Below are 24,869 nucleotides of genomic sequence, written 5' to 3' on the forward strand. Positions count from 1 at the left end.
TCTAGTCCTCACACCTGTCTCAGTCTTCTTGCTCCATCAGACTGTGTGTGTGTGGGCGGGGGACAGGGCATTCGAGGGCTTACCCTATCACTTGCCATATAGGTGTTCAGTTTTGGGTGGATGAGTGGTTCCATCCCCTCACCTGGGGAATGGATGGTAGGAGGATGGTTAGATGCATGGATGGATGGTTGGATAGATGAATGGGTGGGTAGATGGATGGATGGATGGATGGATGGGTGGGTAGGTGGGTGGATGGGTGAATGGGTGGATGGATGGATGGATGGACAGATGGGTGAGTAGGTGAGTGGATGGATGGATGGTTGGATAAATGAATGGATGGTTGGATAGATGGATGGATGGATGGATGGATAGATGGATGGATGGAGGGACGGATGGGTGGGTAGGTGGGTGGATGGGTGAATGGGTGGATGGATGGATGGATGGACAGATGGGTGAGTAGGTGAGTGGATGGATGGATGGTTGGATAAATGAATGGATGGTTGGATAGATGGATGGATGGAATAGCCTCAGGTGTGTCCCATAAATAAACAGAAGTAATCCATTTCACTGATAAGTGGAAAGCCCCCTTACATGGGCATTCAAGATATTCCTGGCTGACCTGCCCTGCCAAACAAGTTGGTCCAAAGGTACCAGGCTTGCCACATGCGTAAGACCCACTCATTGTATCTGAGCAATCAGGGGAGACTCCTGGCTAGAAGGGAACAGTCTACCCTGGTAATTTTTTAAAAAGCAGCAATGTTCTAAGAATTTGCATTGAGAGTTCATGTCCTGGCTCATGGACTCTGGACTGTTCCTCCCACACCCACAAGCCTTCCCACCCCTCAGCCCACAGTGCTTGCTGCCCTCTGATCCTAGTTTCAAACACCAGAGCTGCCTGGCCCTGCAGAAGCCAACCAGACAGGACAGGGACTGGTCCAAGGACCAGATCGGGTCTGCGGGTCCCTGGGCCAGGCTGTCCGTGAGCCCTCGCATCCACGCACACTGCCTCGCGGGCATGCTTCACTTCTCTTGAGCGGTTTCTAGCATCCTTGTTACTTTCTATGCCTTTACTCCTGGTCTCACACAAGGCAGGGCCCGGCCTCCTCCCCTCTCCACCATCTCTGCAGCCCTCCAGCTCCGGCTGGGCACTGGGGCTGCACTCCAGTAAGAGCTCTTAATCCCCGTGTCCTTGAGGAATGGGGGGAGGAGGAGGGAAATAATCACCCCTGATATCTGATTCCATTTCTTACCCTGTGGGAGACCATGTCTCCTCACAGCACTGGGGGAGCTCTGTGATTTTCAGAAGAGAGTTTACCCCCCACTCCTACGCCCAGGCCTTTCCATGGGACAAAGTATCACAAAACCCAGTGTTGAGACTGCGCCTAGAACTGAGACTCATGCCCATGTGAGGCCGCCGCCGCATGCTCCCACCTGTCCGAGGACAGGTCCGTGGAGGGCAAGTTGGGGCAGGTATTTGGATGCTGTTTAAGAGCCTATCTTGCCATTCTTAACCCAGTTTGTCAAGTTTGTGCAACTTGCCTACCTCTGGGTCCCAGAAAACCTAAGTGTCACCCAAAGAAAGCTGGAGCCAAAGTGACCCTCAGAAGCGTGCCTCCCCGTCCCCGTTTTCTCCCGGGCAGGGGAGTGCAGGGCCGCAGGTACCAGTAACTCTGAGGCCGGCAGTCTCATAGGGGGACTCACCTGCTCCCTGGAACTGCCATCGAGGGGACTAACGGTAGGTGTGACCTATCAGCCAGCCTTGGCACCCCTGAAGGCACCGGCCCAGGAAGCACCCAGCACCCCAACACCATCTAGAAGGGCTGCAGCCCTGACACTGCCATTTGAGAGGTTTCCTATGTGATTTAGGGAACTGGAGCTTTGGGGCAAAGAGCTAGATACATGAGAGTAGTTATCCTCAAAACAATGCCTCTGGCTCCCATTCCACTAAGCCTCTGTGAGCAAAAAGGGGAAAAAATCGAGGGAATTAGAGTGAGCGAGCTGGGTGTGACTCATGGCCAGGGGCTTCCCCTGGATGTGTCTTCCGACCTCTGAATATCACCTGTCACGCGGCACACATATCTACAGGCCACTTAGTCCTGAGTGGCATCCTGCCTGTTGATGGGGCGCTCCCCTGGGCCAGACTTGTACTAGGTGCTCTGGCTACATATGTACGTTCCCTGTAATCCTTACCTCCACCTCACCAGGTGGATGTTGGCCCCATTTTACAGATGAGCAAACTGAGGGTCAAGGAAGATAAGTGATTGCCCAGCAACAAGACCAGCTCCATCATTTGCAGGGCTCAATGCAAAGTGCAAGTGTAGGATCTCCTTGTTCAAAAGTCATTAAGAATTTCAGGACAGCAATAGCAGAGCATTGAACCACGTGCGGGGCTCTCCTGATCGTGGGGCCCTGAGAGGCTGCACAGGCTGTGTGCCCGCGAAGCTGGTCTTGCTCGAGTCCCAGGCTCCCAAATGCCTCTTGCGCTGCTCCCTCCCCACAGTCCATGGAGATGCCCACGAGGCCCCTTCCCCATCCCATCTGAGGGGGAGCGGCCGGGTACCTGGAGTAGCAGGAGAGGCCGGTGCTGATGATGGTGTTCAGCACAGCCAGGGTCATGTAGTAGTCCCGGAAGGTGGTGCACACCAGAGTGTCCGGGAAGGAGTAGGCACAGTAGGCGATGGCCGAGCCTGGGGAAGGAAAAGCAGTCGGGTAGGAGCCACTACTGGCACTGTCTGCACTCGGGAAGATCAACGCTCGCATGTGGCCGCGCCTCATCATCCCCACCGACCGGGAACAGTCCTGCTGCTACACCCCGACCTGTGCCGTCCCGAATGCCCCTCTCCTCTGCCTACCCAGATCCTACCCTGAGAATTTACATTGGTCCCTGGGCTTTTACATATATTAACTCACATAATCCTTGCAACCACCATCCTGCACTTATCCTCATTTTACAGATGGCAAAACTGAGGCACAGAGTGGTTTAGTAGCCCACCCAGGGGCACACAGCTAGAAAGCAGCAAAGCCAAGCCTCAAGCGCAGGCAGTTCAGCGACAGTCCCTGCTTTTAACTCCATGCTACAGCCCACGATGACCTTCCAGGTGCTCCTTGCGGAAAGATCGAGGTGCAGGGAGAAAGGATCCTCGCGGAGGTGAGGAGAGTCACATCAGGGGGCTGCCAGCTGGGAGGCTGGGTAAGAGGCTGGCCTTAGAGTTGTGTCTTGTTTTAGGTTTTGGAGTTTGCAGAGAAGGCTTAACTAAGGGACTTCATGAGACCTGTCTGCTGCAGCTAAGAGCAGGGGAGATCGCTGTCTGGGACCTAGGCCAGGTGGCCTCTCCGGGCACCCTCACCTGCTGGGAGAGGCAGCCACAGGCCGGTCAGCCTAGGGCCTGAGGGGTGAGGCCAAGCTCACCTGTTACTCCCAAGACAGTGAGCTTGGAATTCTAGCTCAAGGCGGAAACAGGGCTCGGGCGACACAGCCTCTGCTCTGATCCCATTTCTCAGGTGGAGTCTGCTGAGGCCAAGTGCTGCTCCCAGGTCACACAGGCAGAAGGGGCCTAGAGTCGCCACCTCCTGGTATGAGGCTCCCCCACCCCAGCAGGCCACCTGTGAGGTTTCAGCCAGGCACCGGCTCCCCGGGGACAACCTGCTCTCCCAGCTGATACCACGGGGAGGTTCCCACGTGGGCCGGGATGCATCACTCTGTGCATGTTGTCTGGGGCCCAGGTGCCACACGCCGTGGGTGGCACAGAGCGAGGAGCCTCCGGCCCTGCCAGAGACTGCAGGGGAAGCAAGACTGATCAGAGCCTCCGGCACGTTGCAGTCTGAGGCGGGTGTTAGGGTGGGCGGGCATCCAGCACAGCGGCTGATCTGGGAAGCCTCCTTAGAGGTGGGGGAGTCCCACAGGCCCGAGGGTGGGCAGGGCTTTAAGGGGGCAGAGAGGAGCTGCCTCGGATGCCTAAGGAAAGCGAACCTCATCCTTCAGGCAATCGGGAGGTGTCTTTCTTTTAAAAAAGTTTTTTTAAAATTACAGTTTACGTTCAATATTATTTTGTACTCATGTCAGGTGTAACTGGAAGGTTTCTGAGTGGGGGTGAGCAGCATCTAGTGAAAGTGCACAGGACGGCCTAGAGGGAGGAGGGCTGGAAATCAGGGTTGAGGGTTTCCGCAGGGTTGCAGGAGGGGTGTGTGTGTGTGGCGGGGCGGGCAGTGGCTGCAGACATGGAGCGGGGTGTCTGGTGGAATCCACAGGCTCTCACAACTGCTAGAACCTCCTTCCCTGCTCACTGAACACCCCACGTCAGGCCCTGGGCTACGGCTGGAAAGTGAAATGTGAAAGGTACACGTCTGTCCTCAGGGAGGTGTTCCCAGTGGGGGGGGGGGGCAGAGATAGAGGGACCGCTCACAGGCTGGGGCCCAGGCCTGGGGGCTTGGAGGAAGCCACAGGCAGGGCCCCCGGCTCTGCGGTGTGACCTGGGTCACTGACCTTCACTGTGCCTCGTTACTCTCCAGAGCGTGGGTACAATGACGGGCCCACCTCGGGGCACTGCTGTCAGGGTAACCAGGTCATCGTGGGAGTGGCTACCCTCCTGTGCTTACTAAGTGCTTCCCTTCCAGACGCATTTAATCTTCACAACACTCCCAGGAGGAAGCTGTGCCAATTTTGTGGATGAGAGATGGAGGTTGAAGAGGTTAAGAACCTTGCCCAAGAGCAGGGTGGCAGCCGGGCCCCAAGCAGCGCGTTATGCCGCCCCTGGTGCTGGGTGCCAGGTGCTCCGCGCGGAGTCTGCCTGGCAGCGACTACTCCAATATGCTCGTTCTTGTCACAGTGAGTCTGGGCAGGCGATCAAGGGCCGTGGACGCTCCCGGCTAAGGAGTTTGGACTTCATCCCAGGAATTTGGGCACCCTGAAAGGTTTGAAGTGGGAGGGGTGCCAGGTTCAGAAGGTGTAGAAATCACCCGGACAACTGGGAGGAAATGGGGTGTGGAGGGGCAGAGAGGAGTCTGTTCAAACAGTGCAGGGGAGAGGCACGAGGGTCTGAGCCAAGCCAGGGGGAAGGAGCCGATCTGAAAAATGTGGAGGAGACTCAACTGAATGTGCTGATTAGAGAGGATGGAGGAAGTGGGATAGGCCAGAGTGAGAGGGAGGGGTGCTGAGACTTCTGACTTGGAGCCGGGGCGGGGAGAATATGGACAGTCCAGGTCACAGGGCTGGGTGTGGGGCGACCTCAGGTGAGCAGTTTAAACTAGAGATGGGGGTTGGGAGCACCTCCCAGAGGTGTCAGGGGATGGTGTGGGCACAGAGGAGAGCACCCAGGGAGCTGGGCTGTGTCAGAGCAGAGGCCCAGGGACCGGTGCTGAGCTCCCCCACCTATAGGGAGAGCAGAGGAAGAGAACCAGCAGAGGAGGGGGCAGAGGAGGGAGTGCCGCACCAGGGGCAAGAGAAAGAGGGGGGGTCTGAGGGGCACAGGCGGCCCCGCATCAAAGGCTGGAGGAAGAGCCCACAGAGCCGCATGAATCCCAAGAGTCTAGTATATGTATATACTAGAGGCCCAGTGCATGAAATCCATGCATGGGTGAGATCCCTAGCAGGTGCCAGCTGCCAGCCGGGGCCTCCCTTCCCCTGCTACAGGCTGCTGGCCGGGGCCTTCCTTCATTACGCGCCATCCCCTGGTGGTCAGCGCACGTCATAGCGAGCTATTGAACTCCTAGTCGGCCGAACTCCTGAGGGGACACTGCATTGTATATATTTATATTTATATTTATATCAGAGGCCCGGTGCACGGAATTTGTGCACAGCCGGGCAGGGGGTCCCTCAGCCCAGCCTGCACCCTCTCCATTCTGGGACCCCTGCCTGCCTGATCCCAACTGCCTCTGCCTGCCAGCCTGATCCCCCTAACTGCTCTCCCCTGCTGGCCTGATCCTCCTATGTGTGTGCATGTGTATTCTACGTGTGTATGTGCATATGTATATGTGTGTATTATAGTGTATTATGTGTGTATATGTGTGTATTATGTGTGTGTCTATACATGTGTACATGTGCATGTATAACTTGTGAAGAAAGTAAGAGAAAGTGGGGTAGAGGTGGGCTCCTTGGGCAAGGGAAGACCTCGAGCAGGATCGGGAGGGAGAAGAGGCTAGAACCGGGATGTGAAGGGGACAGATGGATCCTATGATGGGGGAGAGGAGAGGAGTCAACAAGAGGGGACATCATAGTTAAAGGAAAACACAAGAAGGTTGAGAAGATCGCTAACTCCTCTAAGCCCCTGGACCAACGAGACTTGTGACCCCCCACTTCCCTGCCAGGCACGACAGAGACCAGCACCGATGTGTGGTTGGCTCATCCTGGCCTGTGAGAGCAGATGTTCGTTTCAGAGAACTTGTGAGCCAGTTGTTAGACACAGCCAGTATTAAAAATTATATATCATAAAGTTACAATTAAGTGAATCAGTAACAAAAGTAATAACTATTCAATTAATCCATCTACTGTGTTAGTAGAGAGGAATTACTATGTAATGGTGGGCTACTGAGTATCTCTCCCCACCGTGTTCAGCGCTGTCATGGCTGGAAGTCTGACATGTGGGAATATTTACACCACAGATCAGCAGACACCGCAGACCAGGGCCTTTCTCCCCAGAGAAGTAGTGGTTAAGTATTGTCAGCCCACCTGTGGATAAGTTGCTTCTGAAACACTTGTCGGGAACCTGGAAGGGGCACTGCATTCCCACAACTCGTCTGCAAGCCCACCAAAGCCTGGTGACCCCAGCTCCCAGGGGAAGGGGCAGGTCGCTCAGTCCCAGCAGAGGGAAGTTGAGCGCAAGGCCTCACCTACCCAGGCTGAAAAGGTTGACAGCGCCGTAGTCCAGGAAGAAGCAGATGTGCCGGGCGTTCTTGGACATGGAGCTGAAGGTGTGTGCACAGCTGGAGGCCAGGGGGTACACGCAGCTGGTGCTCATGTACACGAGCAGGGGCCAGGAGTAGCTGTCATTCTGGACATCTATCACATGCAGCGCCGTCACAAACCTCCACACGAAGAACCTGCAACACAGCACGGCCCGCTCCATCCCTGTGGCTGGAGGCTCCTCTTCCTCCCGTTCCCCTGGGATGGCCAATCCCTACCCGTTTTCACTTTGGTGAAAGGCCATGAGCAAGGGGCGGTGAGTGGGATCCTGTTTTGGTTGGAAATGAGCGGGAGAGGCAAGAAGAGAGCCTTTATCTAGTCCAGTCCCCTCTCCCTGTTGGTGGGAACAGATCTCTCTCTCAGCATCTTGCCCAAGTGATTCTCCAGCCTCAACTTGCATGCTTCCAGGGACAGGGAGCTCACCACCTACCAAGGCAGCTCTGAGAATTGGAAAGTTCTTCACTGAGCTGCCATCTGTCTCTTTGGAACCTATCTCCATTCGATCAGCCCGAGTGCTCCCCAACGGGATCATCGAGAACAGGCCCATCAAATATCTTAAGGCATAACCCTCCCCACCTCTTTTAACTTCACCCTAAATACCCCGGTGCATTCAACCACCCCTCAGAGGATCCACATTTGACCTGGGCACCATCCCTGTGGCTCGTCTCCATCCCCCTTACAGGAAGGCTGCTCAGCCACAGGCAGCCCCCCAGGGCGGGCCCTGAAAGTCTAGAGCAGGGGTCCTCAAACTACGGCCTGCGGGCCACATGCAAATACAAGTATTGTATTTGTTCCCGTTTTGTTTTTTTACTTCAAAATAAGATCTGTGCAGTGTGCATAGGAATTTGTTCATAGGTTTTTTTAAAACTATAGCCCGGCCCTCCAACAGTCTGAGGGACAGTGAACTGGCCCCCTGTTTAAAAAGTTTGAGGACCCCTGGTCTAGAGACAACAGGACGCTTTCTCCCTTCTCTTCCGCACGATTCCTCCACTAACATTGCCATCATTTTCCTGCGTGGCTGAGGTCCATGCTGTGTCAGACCTGTCTGACCTATAACCCACAGGAGGGGGTCCTGCCCCCAGAGCTGCTCACCTCCACGTACTGCTAATTGCGGCACCTTCCCCTCGCACCCGCCCAGGGAAGGAGACTATAAGCTCCTCAGGCAGGGACCCACGGAGCATCGCTAAGTCCTCTGGCGATGGGAGGAACTTTCCCCTCCTGTCCCAGCAGAAATAAAGCTTAAGCTATTTGCTGTTTCCCAAAACATATCCTTTGATCATCTTGAGATTATTCCCTAGTCCCCCTTTTTTAGGGCATCTTACTCCCGGCTCTCCCAGGGCCTCCTGCCACTCCGTACTGCTCAGCTGGGCCTAGCAGTGCAGGGGTGCGCACGCGGTGGGGTGCCTCAGCCACCGGGGCTCAGCTGGATCTGCGCCCAGGGCTCAGGCCCCACAAGCCAGGTGGTCAGGCCAGCGCTCTTCGTAGCGGCACAAACTTCAAAACAGCCTAAATCACCTGTGGTTCATCCATAAAACAGACACCAGGCAGGTGTTCCAAAGCCTGAGGGGCTATGCTCAGAGCTCCCGGGGAATAAAGGACTTGCTCAAGCTCCTGACGTTTTAACTAGGGCTTCTGGGAGACCCCGAGAGCCTCTGAGCCTGAAGGGAATCAGATCAAATCAGGCCCGGGGGCAGGGAGCAGGAAGACTCCAGAGCCAGGAGCCCCACGAATCCCACCACCATCCATGATCTGACGCTCATCTCAGCGCCACACCCACACACCAGGCGGATTCCCCAGTACCCCAGCACAGCATCTCAGCCCTCCCCACCCCAGCTGTGTTTAAAGCAGCCCTGGCTCCCAGGATTCCCAAATGAGATGGCTGGCCAAGGGGCTGGACAGTACCAGAAAGGCAGCAAGTGAGTCCAGATGTTGAGGGTCTCATTGGTCATTTGGAAAAGGCTGAGGATGCAGGCGGTGGCAGAGCTCTGTGGGTGTCGGTAGCCAAAGAGGATGCCCTGTTCATGGAACACCTGTGGGGAGAGGAGGGGCACCGAGGTGAGACGAGAGGGTGGCAGGCAGGTCCGAGGAGGAACATCCCTGGCGGCATCTGGTTTTCTCCCAGGCTGTGCGCCTGAACACCTGTTGAAGTGCTCCCCCGGCCCCTGGCTTCTAAAATCCCATGTCCTCCAAGAAGCCCACAGCCAGCTGGAGGAGAGAATTCAGGGCCCTGGCTCCCTTCAGGAATCCAGCCTGTCTTCCATTCTCAGACACACTTACTCTTGTCATGAACATTGTTTAGGAATCTGGTTTGGCACCCTCTCCCTGGCAGCCTCTGCCGGGGACCTACGGCCTGGTCCTCGGATGCCTCGGTGGCTGGCTGACATATGTGCTGTCTGTCTGAGCCGACATGCCCCAGGTGTCAGGGGCTGGCAGGAAGCTCTCTGCCCAGGATCCCTCTTGTATATATATATTCACCAAGGCGCTTCATAAAGGCCTTTTGATGATGAAAACTATGATGGCATCAGCTGAGGTGGAGGACAAGGCTGGCCCACACAGGCCATCCCCACCCCATGCAGCCCACTTGGCAAGTCCCTCAGGTACCAAGTGCCCATGAGATACCCGGACCGGTCAGGTAAAACACGGGCTGTCAACCCGCCTGAGGACAACATCACACCATTAAAAATGGTCGTGGTGAAGACGAGGAGGCAAGAGGGACAAAGCTCAGGCTGCAAAGTTAAGTGGAAAAAAGTAGACTGTAAGTTGTATTCCAGCCACGATGAGGAGACCTACAGGCATGTCAGCACACGTGGTGGGGCAGAGGCTGGGAGGGAACAGGAACGTGGAGTTTCATTTGCTGAGGGAGCAGGGTTTGTGGGACGCTCTTTCCCCTTTGTGTGGATTTAGATCAGAGTTTCCCAATCTCGACATGATTGACATTTTGGGCTAGATAGCCCTTGTCGTTGAGGCTGTCCTAGGCATGGGTTAGGAGTGTCCATGCCTCTCCCGAAAAGATGCGAGCAGCACCCGCTGTGTCCCCTATCACGTTGTGACAACCAAAAATGTCTCCAGAAATTGCCAATGTCCCTTGGGGGTAAAATCTCCCCCAGTTAAGAACCACTGATTCACGTGAATGGTGTTATAACCGTTAGGAGGTAAATTTAATATGAGTAGATAATCGAGGCAAATAATCATGATAATATCAGTAATCATAACACAATTCAGGTCACAATGAATTTTAAATCTTTCCCTTTGATTTCCTAGGGCCGTGGGAGGAAGGGAAGGCTGGGAGAATTCCAACCTAGCCACCCATCTCTCATTTGAGTTACCATCTTCTTAGTGTAAGAGAGGATCCCGGTTCAAAGATACACAATCTGGAACATAACTTGTACCATCTCTTGGGGTTCTGAGTCAAGAGGTCACTTTAAGCAGTGGAGCAAGTCAGGGGTTTTATTGAAGAGTCAAATGTGGGCCACTGAGGTGCCACGTGACCTTGAGCTAGGTCATCCCTCTCTGGGCCTCAGTGTTCTCACCTGTGAAATGGGAGGTGTTAGCTAGCTGGATGGTCAGTATGTTCCTTTCTTAGTTCAATTCTGAGTTAAACTGGTCAACTGGGGGAGGAGGATAGAGACATTGGTTCATGGTTCAGTGAAGAAATACTATTTGAATTAGATTTGGGTCTTAGCTAATTAAAGCGATGTGTTCCAGTTATAGATTCGCCGTTCAGTTCTGCTGACATCCTGGTTTGCAGTGGAGAGGCCTCTCTAACGGGCAAGCAGGGATCTTGGCTTGCAGCTACCCCCCCACCCCCTTCCCCAGGGCTGCGGGCTAGGAGGCAAATGGGACAGCCTTCGGCCTTTGATCCACGTGCTGAGGATCGTGTGGGCTTGGCACACATTCAGAAGGCCCTCTTGTAGCCCTAGCTGGTTTGGCTCAGTGGATAGAGCATTGGACTGTGGACCAGAGTCGCAGTTCGATTCCAGTTAAGGGTATCTACCTCAGTTGCAGGCTCCTCCCCAGCCCAGGCCCTGGTCTGGGTGCATGCAGGAGGCAACCAATCGATGTGTTTCTCTCTTTGCGATGTTTCTCTCTGTCTTTTCCTCTCTCTTCCACTCTCTCTAAAAATCAATGGAAAAATATCCTCCAGTGAGGATTAAAAAAAAAAAAATTAAGAAGGCCCTCTTGTAGAAGCTATGGGTCATTCATTCTCTCTCTTATGTTTTCTCTTTCCTTAAAAAATTTTTTTGTTGTTGTTTAAATGAAAGCATTTGTTTAAATTAAAATGCAAAGACTCTGGAAAGGAGGAACTGTTACGAGTCACTTCTTGCCATGAACGTGGTCAGCAGATCCTGTGCAGCAGGCGACCTTGTGACGAGGGTCCTGCAGGGCGCTGGCGTGCTGGGGTGGGACTGCGGGAGGAGGCAGGGTGGGGCTGCAGGACAGCAGGGCGCAGGGGGTGGGCATGAACCAGAGAGGGAGAACCCCTACATTTTGCCCAGGGTGGTTCCGGTGTGACTACTGTCCTTCTCTCTTTGGGCCCTGAATTTTTGGGGAGGCAAGAGAGGGTGCTGACAGTCAAAAGCCAGAGGAGAACAGAGCGGCTGGGAAACACACACAGCACACCTGACCACACTGAAGAACCTGGCCCAGACCTGCGGAGGATACCTCCCTACAAAGCCAGGGCTGCGCTCAGATCGAGAGAACCTGCTTCCCTGAGCTGCTGTCCTGACCCCGGACGTGGGTGGGAACCCCACATGTAACAGGCCAGAGAGGCGGGATTTAAAGCAGCCCCTCCTCCTCAAAGATTCGATGGATAAAAGATGAGAGACGGAGTCCCTCTGTCCCCGAACAGCGATGTCTGACCCGCCCCTTCCCTGCCCCGCAACCTGAACCATGGTTTGTGAGTGCTGAGCCCCCCTGAGCCCGGGCAGGGGACGCACTCTCCCCACCTTCCCGCTCCAGCCTTGGCAAAGTGCTGTGCATAGAGGAGATCTTCACAGAGTGCAGGCTACAGAAATCCAAACGAACGAAACATTCGAAAGCAATTTTGTACTCACACCGAGTTTGACCCCAAAAGGCAAACGGCAATCCCTGCCGCACGCTCTGAGGCGGGGCCTCACTTCTGAGCGCCCCCAGGTGAGCGGCGCCCGCTCCTTCGCGCAGCGGAATTGATTCGTAGGACCCGCCTTGCATCGCTGGTGGCAGGCTGGGCCATTTAGAGTGAAATGAAATCAAATCGTGCACAGCCTGTTATTTAGACGTGGGAAGCCCCGGGCACCGGGGTGGGAGGGCACGCCGGCAGGTTTTCCCTTGGGTGCCTGGCCCGGGCGTGGCTCCCACAAAGACCCTGCGTACCTGCCAGCGGAGGCCTGGCATTCCACCGAGACCTTTTTAAACCCTTGGTTTTTCTAGCGATTAAACTGCAAATCACCTGGGGAAAGTGATCGGGAATTCTGGCTGGTGGTGAAGAGGTGGATTTTGTTAGCAGGCGAAGGGGCGAGGCAGAGTCTGCAGACACCATCAGTGAGGAAGGCTGCACTTCCTGCCCAGATCTCATGGCATCCTCAAGGCCCAGGAGGGAGGGCCTGCTGTGGTTCCCATTTCACAGAAAAGGGAACTACGGCCTGAGGAGGGGAAGACATATACCGAGATCCCAGAAATAGTGGGAGCAAGGCTGAAACTTTTAAAAAATATTTTTATTGATTTCAGCGAGGAAGGGAGAGAGAGAGAGAGAAACATCAATGATGAGAGAGAATCATTGATCGGCTGCCTCCTGCACTCCCCCTACTGGGGATCAAGCGCACAACCTGGGCATGTGCCCAGACCTGGAATTGAACCGTGACCTCCTGGTTCACAGGTTGATGCTCAAACACTGAGCCACGCCAGCCAGGCGCAAAGCTAACACTTAAACGCAAACATGAGACCCACCCCCAGCCTCTTACGCTGTCATCGCTGCCGCTCAGAGGGGCTGTTGGAGGCGAAGCGCTCATCTCCTGGCCCACAGGGTGATTTTGGACTGTCACCTACTTCTCTCAGCCTCTGTTTCTTCTTCTTTAAAATGGCATTACAGGCTGAATTTTGTCCCCCACAAAATTCATATATTGAAGCCCTAATCCCCCAGCACTTTAGAAGGTAACCATTTTTGGAATATAGGGTCTTAAAAAGTGGTGATTAAGTTAAATTGAGGCCACTAAGGTGGGTCCCAATCGAATCTAACCAGTGTCCCTGTAGGAAGAGGGAATTTGGCCACACGGGGTGACACGGGTGTGTGTGCACAGAGGGGTGACCACAGGAAGAACCAGTAAGAAGGGGACCATCTGCAAACAAAGGGGGTGGCTTTAGAAGAACCAACCATGTTGGCACCTTGACCTAGGGCAGTGGTTCTCAACCTTCCTAATGCCACGAGTTCCTCATGTTGTGGTGACCCCCAACCATAAAATTATTTTCGCTGCTACTTCATAACTGTAATTTTGCTACTGTTATGAGTCGTAATGTAAATAATTGATATGCAAGATGTATTATCATTGTTACACATTAAACATAATTAAAGCATAGTGATTAATCACAAAAACAATATGTAGTTATATATGTGTTTTCCGATGGTCTTAGGCAACCCCTATGAAAGGGTCGTTCGACCGCCAAAGGGGTAGTGACCCACAGGTTGAGAACCGCTGTTCTAGGGGGGTCAATAAGAGAAAAAAGGAGACACATGTAATACTTTCGATAATAAAGACTTAAATAATAAATAAATAAATAGAAAATGGTTCTATTTCTACCTTGACAATATCCCTTCATGACAAAAACAATATGTAAAACTCTGATTTTTATATAGCTGAAGTCAGCTAAATGTCAAAGACAACTAAATTCAGTTATTATTGCACATCTGGATGTTATAATAATGGATTAGTGATGTTTGGAAGAGTAATAAAATAAAAACATACATAATTTGTGAATTACTACATGTTTATTCCATAGTTTCTTTTTCTTGCTTTCATTTCAGCAGAATTATGAGTTATATTGTTGTAATGAACATTATCACAAAATTTGTATTCTATTAGTAGTGATGCCAATTTACAACACCATTCTTGAGTCATTGAATCTTAGTTTGTTTTTTTAATTAATTTCATTTGGAAGAAATTTCTGCCAAGTTTCTGCTCAGTTCTGTTACATATTCTTAAAGCCATGTTTAGAATCAGAAATGAACTATAAATTTTACATATTAAGTTTAAACATTGTAATGAAGTTACATAATTATAATTTAGAAGAAATTAAATATTTTAATTTAATATGGATCACCAGGTTTTATATTGCTGTTTCTACTCTCTCTTAATGGCATTTATTTGGCATTCCCATTGTGTGACTAAGAACAGTTTACGGTCAAATTTGTTATGCATTTCAACAAGATATCCCATTGTGGAGAAGATTCAGAGAATGTCCTACATAATCTCTGAATTGTTCCAAAGGAAGCCATCGATTCTCCGAGTAAGAAATTGCAACCACGTGCTGCCATTTCTGGCTCGAAGATTGCTTTTCAGGATTTTTGGTCACGTTCTGACCTTGTATTTGTTTTCTACTGTTGCCATAAGAAATTACCACAAACTTAGTGGCTTAAAAAAGAAAATAAGTTTATTATCTTACAGTTCTGTAGGATCAAAGTCTGGCGTGGGTCTCAGGCTAAAATCAAGGTGATAGCCCTAGCTGGTTTGGTGAAGTGGATAGAGCGTCGGCCTGCAGACTCAAGGGTCCCAGGTTCGATTCCAGTCAAGGGCATGTTCCGTGGTTGTGAGCACATCCCCAGTAGGGAGTGTGCAGGAGGCAGCTGGTCGATGTTTCTCTCTCATCGATGTTTCTAACTCTCTATCCCTCTCCCTTCCTCTCTGTAAAAAAATCAATAAAATGTATTTTTAAAAAAATAAAATCAAGGTGATAGAGGCTCGGGGGTGGGGGCAATCTGCTTCCTTGCCTTTTCCAGCTCCCACAGACCACTGGTAGCATTCCTTGGCTCCCGGCCCCTTCCTCCATCTGCAAAGCCAGCTATGTTGGGTCTCTCGACTATCCTTCCACAGTCACAGTTCCCCTGCCGCTCTTCTGCCTTCCTCTTCCACGTGTAAGGACCCTTGTGATGAGCTGGGCCCACCTGAAAAGCCCAGATGGGATTCCTCTTGTACTGTTATCCGATGAGCAACTTGAATTCCACCTGAGACCTGAGTCCCCTGTGCTGTGTAACCTGATACAGTCACAGGTTCTGGCGATTAGGGCGTGGACATCTTTGGGGGCCGTTTTTCTGCCTACCCCAGCCTTTCTACTCATGTTATACAGTTGCCACAGGCTTGCCCACGGCAGATGTTTCAATCAATGCCTATAACTGAAAACCGTTTTCCTGGTCCTTAAATCAAAGACTGCCTTTTTATAACAAATGTGAGCCCGAAGGGACACTCCCTTGTTTCAGCTTCCTCACGCTCATCTTCTGTAGGTCGGTGCCCGGCATGGTGCCAGCCATTCAACAGGACTTGGCCCAGTGCCCCCTACCTGAAGGGAGTCAGAGTTACTTTTTAAAGGCATTTTATGTCTTTTTTTCACTTTATTGTTCGTTAAATTATGAATCTCCTTTAGGTCCTCCATCCTAGACAGTAATACTTTGTTTCATTGCTCTTTCTCCTTCTTATATGGTTGGCCAGCAGACATGTACCACTGTCTTTTATAAATAGTACATGTGCTGCATGTACAGCACGCATCCGTATTGGATATTGGGCAGTTATGTTCTAGAGAATATCACACCACTGTTCTAAATTAGCACTTACCTGTAATTGCTTGATGCCAACAACGGCTGTCTGTTAGAGTTCCAGTAATTGCGCATGGGTTGTGGCAAGTGATGTTTAATTGGGAACCTAAGCAGGGTCCTGCAGGAGACAGTGCTTAGTGTCCAACCCAGGGCCAGGCACGCGGCAGGCACTCCCTCAGTGACAGGTTAGAGTAGATGCAGCGGTTCTCGCCCGCCTTCTTCCCTCCCCGCTCTCTCCAGGCCTTCTGCCCAAACACTTCACTAGGTTTCTCAGTGGTCTCTATCCCCTGCCCTGGCTTTTCATGCCCATGTTTTTGGGTTCATTTTGTCCCTTGTAGGGAACCTCCCCTTCTGTGATGAACTGGTTCTAGGCAGGGAGGTGGCGGCAGGATGCTGAGGCAGGAGCCTGGGTTAGGAAGCCGCAGCATCAACATGCCCAGGGAGCTGGTCAGAAATGCACTCTTAGCCCTGGCCAGATAGCTCCGTTTGTTAGAGCATCGTCCCGATCTGCTAAGATTTCAGGTTCAGGGGCCCCGTACAAGAAGCAACCAATGAATGCATAAATAAGTGGAACAACGAATCTCTCTCTCTCTCTCTCTCTCTCTCTCTCTTTCTCTCTCTCTTTCTCTCTCTCTCAACCCCCATCTCTCTTTCTCTCCCAACCACCCTCCTTAAATAAATTTTAAAATGTAAAAAAAGAAAAAAAAAGAAATTTGGACTCTTATCCCAACCCCACACAATTACAATAAGACCCCCAGGTGACCTGCAGGCACCTGCAGAGAAAGTTTGAGAGGCCTCGGCTTAGGGTCTTGACCACCCAACCTTACCACCTGTGTACCAGTCCACTCGGACTGCCAAGGCGCAGTATAACAAAGTGCACAGACTGGCCGGCTGAAACAACAGAAGTTTATTTTCTCATGTTCTAGAGGCCAGAAGCCCTAGGTCAGCGGTTCTCAACCTGTGGGTTGTGACCCCTTTGGGGGTCGAACGACCCTTTCTCAGGGGTCGCCTAAGACCATCGGAAAACACATATATAATTACATATTGTTTTTGTGATTAATTACTATACTTTAATTATGTTCAATTTGTAACAATGAAAATACATCCTGCATATCAGATATTTACATTACGACTCATAACAGTAGCAAAATTACAGTTATGAAGTAGCAACAAAAATAATTTTATGGTTGGGGGTCACCACAACATGAGGAACTGTATTAAAGGGCCGTGGCATTAGGAAGGTTAAGAACCACTGTTCTACCCAGTCCTGCTTCCCTCAATTCCTCCATGTGTTGTTCCTGAGAACGCACCCTGATAGACTTCCTGCACACAGACCTTTGTTTCTGGGGAGCCCAACTTAAACATCGCCCTTTCTTCCCCTTCTGCGGCAAACCAGAGGCCACATGCTCCAGACTGTGCAACTGCAAGACGGCAGATCTCCCATCTCCCACTTCCCCACTGAGCACTTGGTTATGTGAAGTGAATATGAGATAAAGCTTTGCCATGTTAAGTCATTGAGCTATCTGGAGGAATTTTTAAAATTTATTTTTTATTATTCACAGTCCCCCAACCCTCTCCTCTTTCCCCCCCTCCATCCAGCCCCCACTACACGCCAGGTCTTCACCACACTGAAATCTGTCGGTCTGTTCCATGCATCCCTGTCTCTGGACCTATTTTGTTCATCAGATTATTTTGTTCACTAGATAACACATGTAAGTGTGGTCATCTGATACTTGTCTTTCTCCGACTGGCTTATTTCACTTAGTATAATACTCTCCAGGCCCATCCAGGCTGTCACAAAATGTAAGAGATCCTTCTTTTTTTACAGCCGCATGGTATTCCATTGTGCAAATGTACCACAGCTTTTTATCCACTCATCTACTGTGGGCACTTGGACTGTTTCCAGATTGTAAATAGTGCTGCTATGAACATTGGGATACATATATTATTTCTGATGGGTGTCTGGGATTCTTAGGCTATATTCCCAGAAGGGGAATCGCTGGGTCAAACGAAAGTTCCATTTTTAATTTTTTGAGGAAACTCCATACTGTCTTCCACAGTGGCTGCACCAGTCTGCGTTCTCACCAGCAGTGCACGAGGGTTCCTTTTTCTCCACATTCTTACCAGAACTGTTGTTTGTTGGTATGTTAATCGTAGCCGTTCTGGTAGGTGTGAGGTGATACCTCACTGTAGTTTGAATTTACATCTCTCTGATGACTAGTGACATTGAGGTGTTTTTTCCCCCCACATATCTCTTAGTCAACTGTATTCCTCTTTGGAGAAGTGTCTATTTGTCCATTGGCCACTTATGAATTTATCGGGAGAAATTCTGAAAGTCAGCATAGGTTATTTAGCCCTTTCTGCCTAGTACAGTTATTCCTATTAAAATAGCTGGAGTAGCCACAAGAACAATAAATATAGAGTATATTTCTAAATAGAGTTATAAAAGAAGTGGAGGGGAAAATAGAATGTTAAAAGGAAAATAGAGAACAAGAATATGACACTCAATCCAAAGAAAGCAAAAAAGCAACGGATAACTAAACAGAAAACAGGACAAACGGAAAGCACTTAAGATGATCGAAACAAATGCAAATATGTCAATACTCGTTATAGACATAATCAGACTAAACTGTCCAGTTAACAACAAATACTGTCAAACTAGATAAAATCCAACTATGTGTCATTTACATGAGACACAGTTACAATATAAGGACAGGGAGGGATTGAAAGTCGAAGGAAAGAAAGAAAGAAACCAGACAAATACAAAACCACAAAGCTGGAGTGTCCACACGACTGTCAGATTCAGGACAAAAAGCATTACTAGACACAAAGAGAATCCCTACGAAATAATAAGAAATTTACTTCCCCAGGAAGATATAACAATTACAAACTTGGATATACTTAAAAAACACAGGCTCAAAATATACAAAGTAAAAATTTACTTATCTACAAGGAATAATTCACAAATCTGCTATCATAGTGGAATATTTTAATACATCTCAATTATGGTATATGAAGCTGAACAAAATTAGTAATAATATAAAATTATTTGACCTTGTGGGACATACATGGAATGCTGCCCCCAACTATTGGAGACTATAAATATTTTCAGGTACACTTAGGAGACTTATGAAAATTGATCATGTGTTAGATCATACAGCTAGTCTGAACAAATTTCAAGGCCTGGAATAATACAGAGGGCATTCTCAGACAACAATCAATTAAGTTAAATCGATAACATTAAAACTCCATTTTACACCTGGGAATTAAAAAAATAAACATGTCTAAGCAATCATAAGTCACATAAAAAATCAAAATGGACATTAGAAATTAATTAGAATAGCACATATAGGCTGAAGTTAAAGCAACACGGAAACAGATATAAGGCAGCGATTAACTTAAGAAGTCAGAGGAGGAACAGAAAATAAAATAAACCCAAAGTAGAAAAAATTAACCCTAATAAAGGAACCCTAGCCAGTTTGGCTCAGTGGTTGGAGCATCAGCCCATGGACTGAAGGGTCCCGAGTTCGATTCCAGTCAAGGGCATGTACTTCAGTTGCAGGATTGATCCCAGGCCCTAGTCAGGGTGCATGTGGGAGGCAACCAATCAATTTCTCTCACATCAATGTTTCTCTCTCTCTCTCTCTGTCTCTCACCCTCCCTTCCACTTTTTCTAAAAATCAATGGAAAAAATATCCTCGGGTGAGGATTAACCCAAACAAAACAAAAATAAACAAAACAAAACACAATGGAATTGGAGATATAAAATACATAATAGAAGCTCCACTGAGTCCAAATTTGCCTCTTTTCAAATATTAAAAAATACAAATTGGCAAGATTAATCCAGAAGAGAGAAAAACAAAAATCACATGATTATGCCAGTAGAAGCAGAAAAAGTATTTAATAAGATCCAATACCCTTTCATAATAAGAAAGCACTCAAAAAATAGAAACAGAACTTGTTCAACCCAATAAAGCCCATCTATGAAGAGCCCACAGGTAATGTACTTCTTTGTGTGTGTGTGTCTCTGAAGGGTTTTTTTCCACTTAACCCCCTTCACCTTTTTCACCCAGCCCCCCAGCCACCCACTAACATACACACTTATTGAAAGAAAATGAAAGCTTTCTTCTTAGGACTAGGAACAAGACAAGGATGTCTGCTCTCACTATTTCTATTCAATATCATACAGGAGGGTCTAGCTAGGTCAACTTGACAAGAAAAAGAAATAAAAAGCATCTAAACTGGGAAGGAAGAAGCAAAAGTATTTGTAGATGACATGATCTTACATATAGGAAATCTTCAAGGATTCACTAAAAAACGACTGGAACTAATAAATGAGTTCAGCAAGGTTGCAGTATGTCAGATCAATATACAAAATTCAGTTTTATTTCTATATATAAGCAGTGAACAATCTGAAAATCAACTTAAGGGAACCATTTCATTTATAACAGCATCAAAAACAATAACATATTTAGAAATAAATTTAACAGATAATTTTAATGGTATAAGACCTGTACACTTAAAACTACAAAACATCACTGAAAGAAATTAAAGACCTAAATAAATGCAAGGACACCCCATGTTCATGGATTAAAAGAGTTAATATTATTAGAATGATAATGCTCCACAAATTGATCAACAAATTCAATGTAATCCCTATCAAAATTGTCTTTGTGTGTGTGTGTGTGTGTGTGTGTAGAAACTAACAAGCTGATCCTTAAAATCATATGGAAATGCAAGGAATCCTGAACAGCCAAAACAATCTTGAAGAAGAACAACAAAGCTGAAAGTCTCACATTTCCCAAAACTTGTCACAAAGCCACATAATCAAGACAATGTGGTACTGGCATAAGAATAGACAAATAGATCAATGGAATGGAACTTACAGTACAGAAAGAGCCCTTGTATTTACAGTCAATTGATTTTTAATAAAGGTGCCAAGGCAATTTAATGAAGAATAGTCCTTCTAACATATGGTCCTGGAACTACTTGATACTCATAAAAGAAAAGACTGAAGTTGGAATCTTTTCTCACACCACATGTAATAATTAAAAAATGGATCACAAAAGAGATAAAACTCTTAGAAGAAAATATGAGTAAATCCTCATGACCTTGCTATCATCAACAAACGACAAGTGTTGGCGAAGATGTGGAGAAAAAGGAACCCTTGTGCACTGCTGGTGGGAATGCAGACTGGTGCAGCTACTGTGGAGAACAGTATGGAGTTTCCTCAAAAAGCTACAAATGGAACTCCCATTTGACCCTGTGATCCCACTTCTAGGAATATATCCCAAGAAACCAGAAACACCAATCAGAAAGGATATATGCACCCCTATGTTCATAGCAGCACAATTTACCATAGCTAAGATTTGGAAACTACCTAAGTGCCCATCAGATGATGAGTGAATTAAAAAGCTGTGGTACATCTACACAATGAAATACTACGTTGCTGTAAAAAAGAAGGAACTCTTACCATTCGCAACAGCATGGATGGACCTGGAGAGCATTATGCAAAGCAAAATAAGCTAGTCAGAGAAAGATAAATATGATTCCACATGATCTCACTCATTTGTGGAATATAATGAACAACATAAACTGATGAACAAAAATAGAGACAGAGAAGCATTGAACAGACTGTCAAACTTCAGTGGGAAGGCAAGGTGGGGGGTTAGAGATCAATCAAAGAACTTGTATACATGCGTATAAGCCATTGATGGCGAGCCTGTGACACGCGTGTCAGTGACATGCAAACTCATTTTTTTTGGTTGATTTTTCTTTGTTAAATGGCATTTAAAAAATGGACCCAGACACTAGGTGGGAGGAGGGTTATGGCTGGGGGGAGGTCAATGAGGGAAAAAGGAAACATATGTAATACTTCAAACAATTAAAAACAAACAAACAAACAAAATCTTCATGACCTTGGATCAGCCAAAGGTTTCTTAGATATGACACCAAAAGCACAAGGAACAACAATAAAATAGATAATATCAAAATTTAAAACTTTTGTGCTTCTAAGGATACCATCAATAAAGTGAAAAAAATTAACACATAGAATGGGATAAAATGCTTGCAAATCATAAGTGGATAAAGGACTTGTATCCAGAAAATATAAATATCTTTTACAACTCAACAGTAAAAACACAAATTGGCCCAATTTAAAAATGGGCAAATGACTTGAGTAGACATTTCTCCAAAGATATACAACTAGCCAATAAACACATGAAAAGATGTTCAACGTCACTAATCATTAGGGAAAAGCAAATCAAAACTACAATGAGAGCCTGGACAATGTGGCTCAGTGGTTGAGCTTCCACCTATAAACCAGGAGGTCACAGTTCAATTCCTGCTCAGTGTACATGCCTGGATTGCAGGCTCCATCCCAGTGTAGAGCACGCAGGAGGCAGCCGATCATGATTCTCTCTCATCATGGATGTTTCTATCTCTCCCTCTCCCTTCCTCTCTGAAATTAATAAAAATATATATATTTTTAAAAACTACGAGATACCACCTCATACCCCTTAGGATGGCTACTATGTATTAAAAACAAAACAAAACAGAAAACAACAGTGTTGGTGAGGATGTGGACAAATTGGAGCCCTTGTGCTTGTCGATGGGAATGTAAAATGGCACGCCCACTGTGGAAAACAGAATGGTGGTTCCTCAAAAACTTAACAATTACCAAATGACCCAGCAATTCCACTTCTGGGTATATACCCAAAATAATTGAAAGGAGAGTCAAAGTATTCACAACAGCTAAAACATAGAGAGGCAAGCCAGTGTTCATGGAGAGAGGAAGGGATAAACAAAATGTGGTATATATGAACAATGGAATATTATTCAGCCCTAAAAAGGAAGTAAATTCTGACATGTTACAACATGAATGAACCTTGAGGACATTATGTTAAGTGAAATGAATAAGCCAGTTATGAAAGGACAAATATTGTCTGATTTCACTTATATGAAGAACTAGAGTAGTCAAATTCATAAAGACAGAAAGTATAATGGTAGTTGTCTGAGGCTGGGGCGGGGGGGACGGGGAGTTATTGTTTAATGGATGTCGAGTTTCAGTTTTATAAGATAAAAAGAATTATGGAGATGAATGGTGGGGGCAGTTGCACAACATGTGAATATATTTAATACCACTGAACTGTGCACTTAAAAACGTTAAGATGGTAACTTTTATGCTAAGTATATTTTACAATAAAAAACTTCAGCACAGAGTTACCACATGACCCAATAATTCCGCTTGTAGGTGTGTACCTAACAGAACTGAAAATATGTCCACATAAAAACTAGTACACAAATGTTCACAGCAACATTACTCACAATAGCCAAAAAATTGAATTAACTCATGTGTCCATCAACTGATGAATGAATAAAAAACTATGATGTATCTACATAATGGAATATTATCCAGCTACAACAAATAAATGAAGTATTAACACGTGCTAGAGCACAGCTGAACCTTGAAACCATTTTGCTAAGTGCAAAAAGGCATTTGCCAAAGGCCACCTACGGTGTGAGCCCATTCATATGAAATATCCCAAATAGGCAAATCCATAGGGAGAGGAAGTAAATTAATGGTTGCCATAGGCCTGGGAGCAGGGGTGGAGGGGAGATGTCTGCTAACTGGTAGTTTCTTTCTAATGTGATGAAAATGGTCTAAAATTGATTGTGGTGATGGTTTTCTGCAACATACTTTGTGTATGTAAACATACTAAATACCACTGAACTGTATAATTTTAAAGGGTGAATTTTAGGGTATGTGACATGTTTCACCAAAGCTGTTACATAAAACAACTTTTCCACAAATAAAATTCAGCTATAGAATTAAGTTGTTCCCTGAACAATTTTACAGGTTGCCATTAATGTAGACAAAAGGGTGAATGGTGCTCCCTTGGAGTAGGCTACATGGTGGCCCTGCTCAGACATTTTACAGATAAATCCTACCAAACACTCAGAAACATGTAATTCTAATATTATACATTTTTCCATACAATAAATAAGCAGCATTCTCCAACTTGTTTGTGGCTGGCATAATCTTAATTCCAAATCCAGGCAAAGGGTAGTAGGAGAAGGAAAAATTATAGGCCAGCTCATTAAATAGATTTAAGGATCCTAAACAAAATATTAGTTTATGGATTCCAGCAATAGATTAACAGAATATTACACCATGACCAAGTTGTATTTAAATGCAAGGTTAGTTTAACATTAGTAAACAATCAGTGTAACTCACCACATTAACAGTTTAAATGAGTCCTATAGGACCACCTCAAAAGATATAGATACAGAGGGGGGAAAGGTCCTGTAAAATTCATTCCTAATTATTGAAAAAAAATTCCTAGGAAACTAGGGACAAAGAAGATTATCCTTAACCTGATAAAGGTTATTTACACACACACACACACACACACACACACACAGACCCTAACATTCTATTAAATGATGAAATGTTGAAGGCATTTCTTTTGATTACAATAAAGAGGACACCAAGATGGCTGCAATCAAGACTGCTATTGCATCTTCATAAGCTCCCGGGTGATTCTGATGCTGGTGATCCAGGCACCCACTGAGAAAGCCTGGGCTAGAGGAACCATTTGCCTGTTGAGATGGCTCCTTGCTCCTGGGTGCCCAAGTCCACCCACCTACCCAACACCACTCCCAGCTATTTGCTGGCCTATCCTTCCTTTCTTTCATAATAATCCCACTGTTTTATTTAATTTAAATATATGTATAATTTTAGAGAGAGAGGAAGGGAGAGGGAGACATAGAAACATCGATGAGAGAATGTGCCCTAAGGGGACTCAAACCAGCAACCTCCTGGTGTCTGCTGCAACGCTCAGCCAAACCAGTGAGCCACACCGGCCAGGCTGTTCTGTTTAATTTTTCTTGGATCTTCACAATAGCCCTGTGAGGCTGGCCTACCAGACACTACCTCCTTTTTACAGATGAGGAAACAGGCTTAGAGAATTTCCAGTCTTGTCGGAATTCCCACAGTAAGTGGCAGTGCTGCAGTGCGAGGCTGGGAGATTCTCTTTGCTGAGCACCTCAGGGAATCCCCTGCCTGGTGCCCTGAACTAAGGCATCTGGGACCAACGGTCATGTGCTTACCTGTAACCTGCAGGCCAAGGCTGTGGTTAATAAATGATTCTCAATTTGACACAAAATGCCCTTGTTTCTTGTCAACGTGTC

General features: G+C 47.5%; 1 protein-coding gene across 2 annotated transcripts in view; it reads right to left on the reverse strand.

Annotated features, from left to right (window-relative positions):
* Positions 1-24,869, reverse strand: part of PAQR5 (progestin and adipoQ receptor family member V) — a 41,800-nt gene that overhangs the window by 13,430 nt on the left and 3,501 nt on the right. For both annotated transcript variants that reach the window (XR_001512952.1, XM_006758383.2), the window contains exons 2-4: positions 8,801-8,928; positions 6,830-7,035; positions 2,561-2,687 (exon numbers count right to left, since the gene is read on the reverse strand). Coding sequence is in view for 1 of the 2 variants with exons in the window: in XM_006758383.2 (XP_006758446.1) it covers positions 2,561-2,687; positions 6,830-7,035; positions 8,801-8,928 (461 nt within the window). In the remaining variant the exon portion in view is untranslated. The remainder of the gene's footprint in view (positions 1-2,560; positions 2,688-6,829; positions 7,036-8,800; positions 8,929-24,869) is intronic.

This window comes from Myotis davidii, unplaced genomic scaffold (assembly GCF_000327345.1).
Source record: "Myotis davidii unplaced genomic scaffold, ASM32734v1 scaffold673, whole genome shotgun sequence".
Lineage (NCBI taxonomy): Eukaryota > Metazoa > Chordata > Mammalia > Chiroptera > Vespertilionidae > Myotis > Myotis davidii.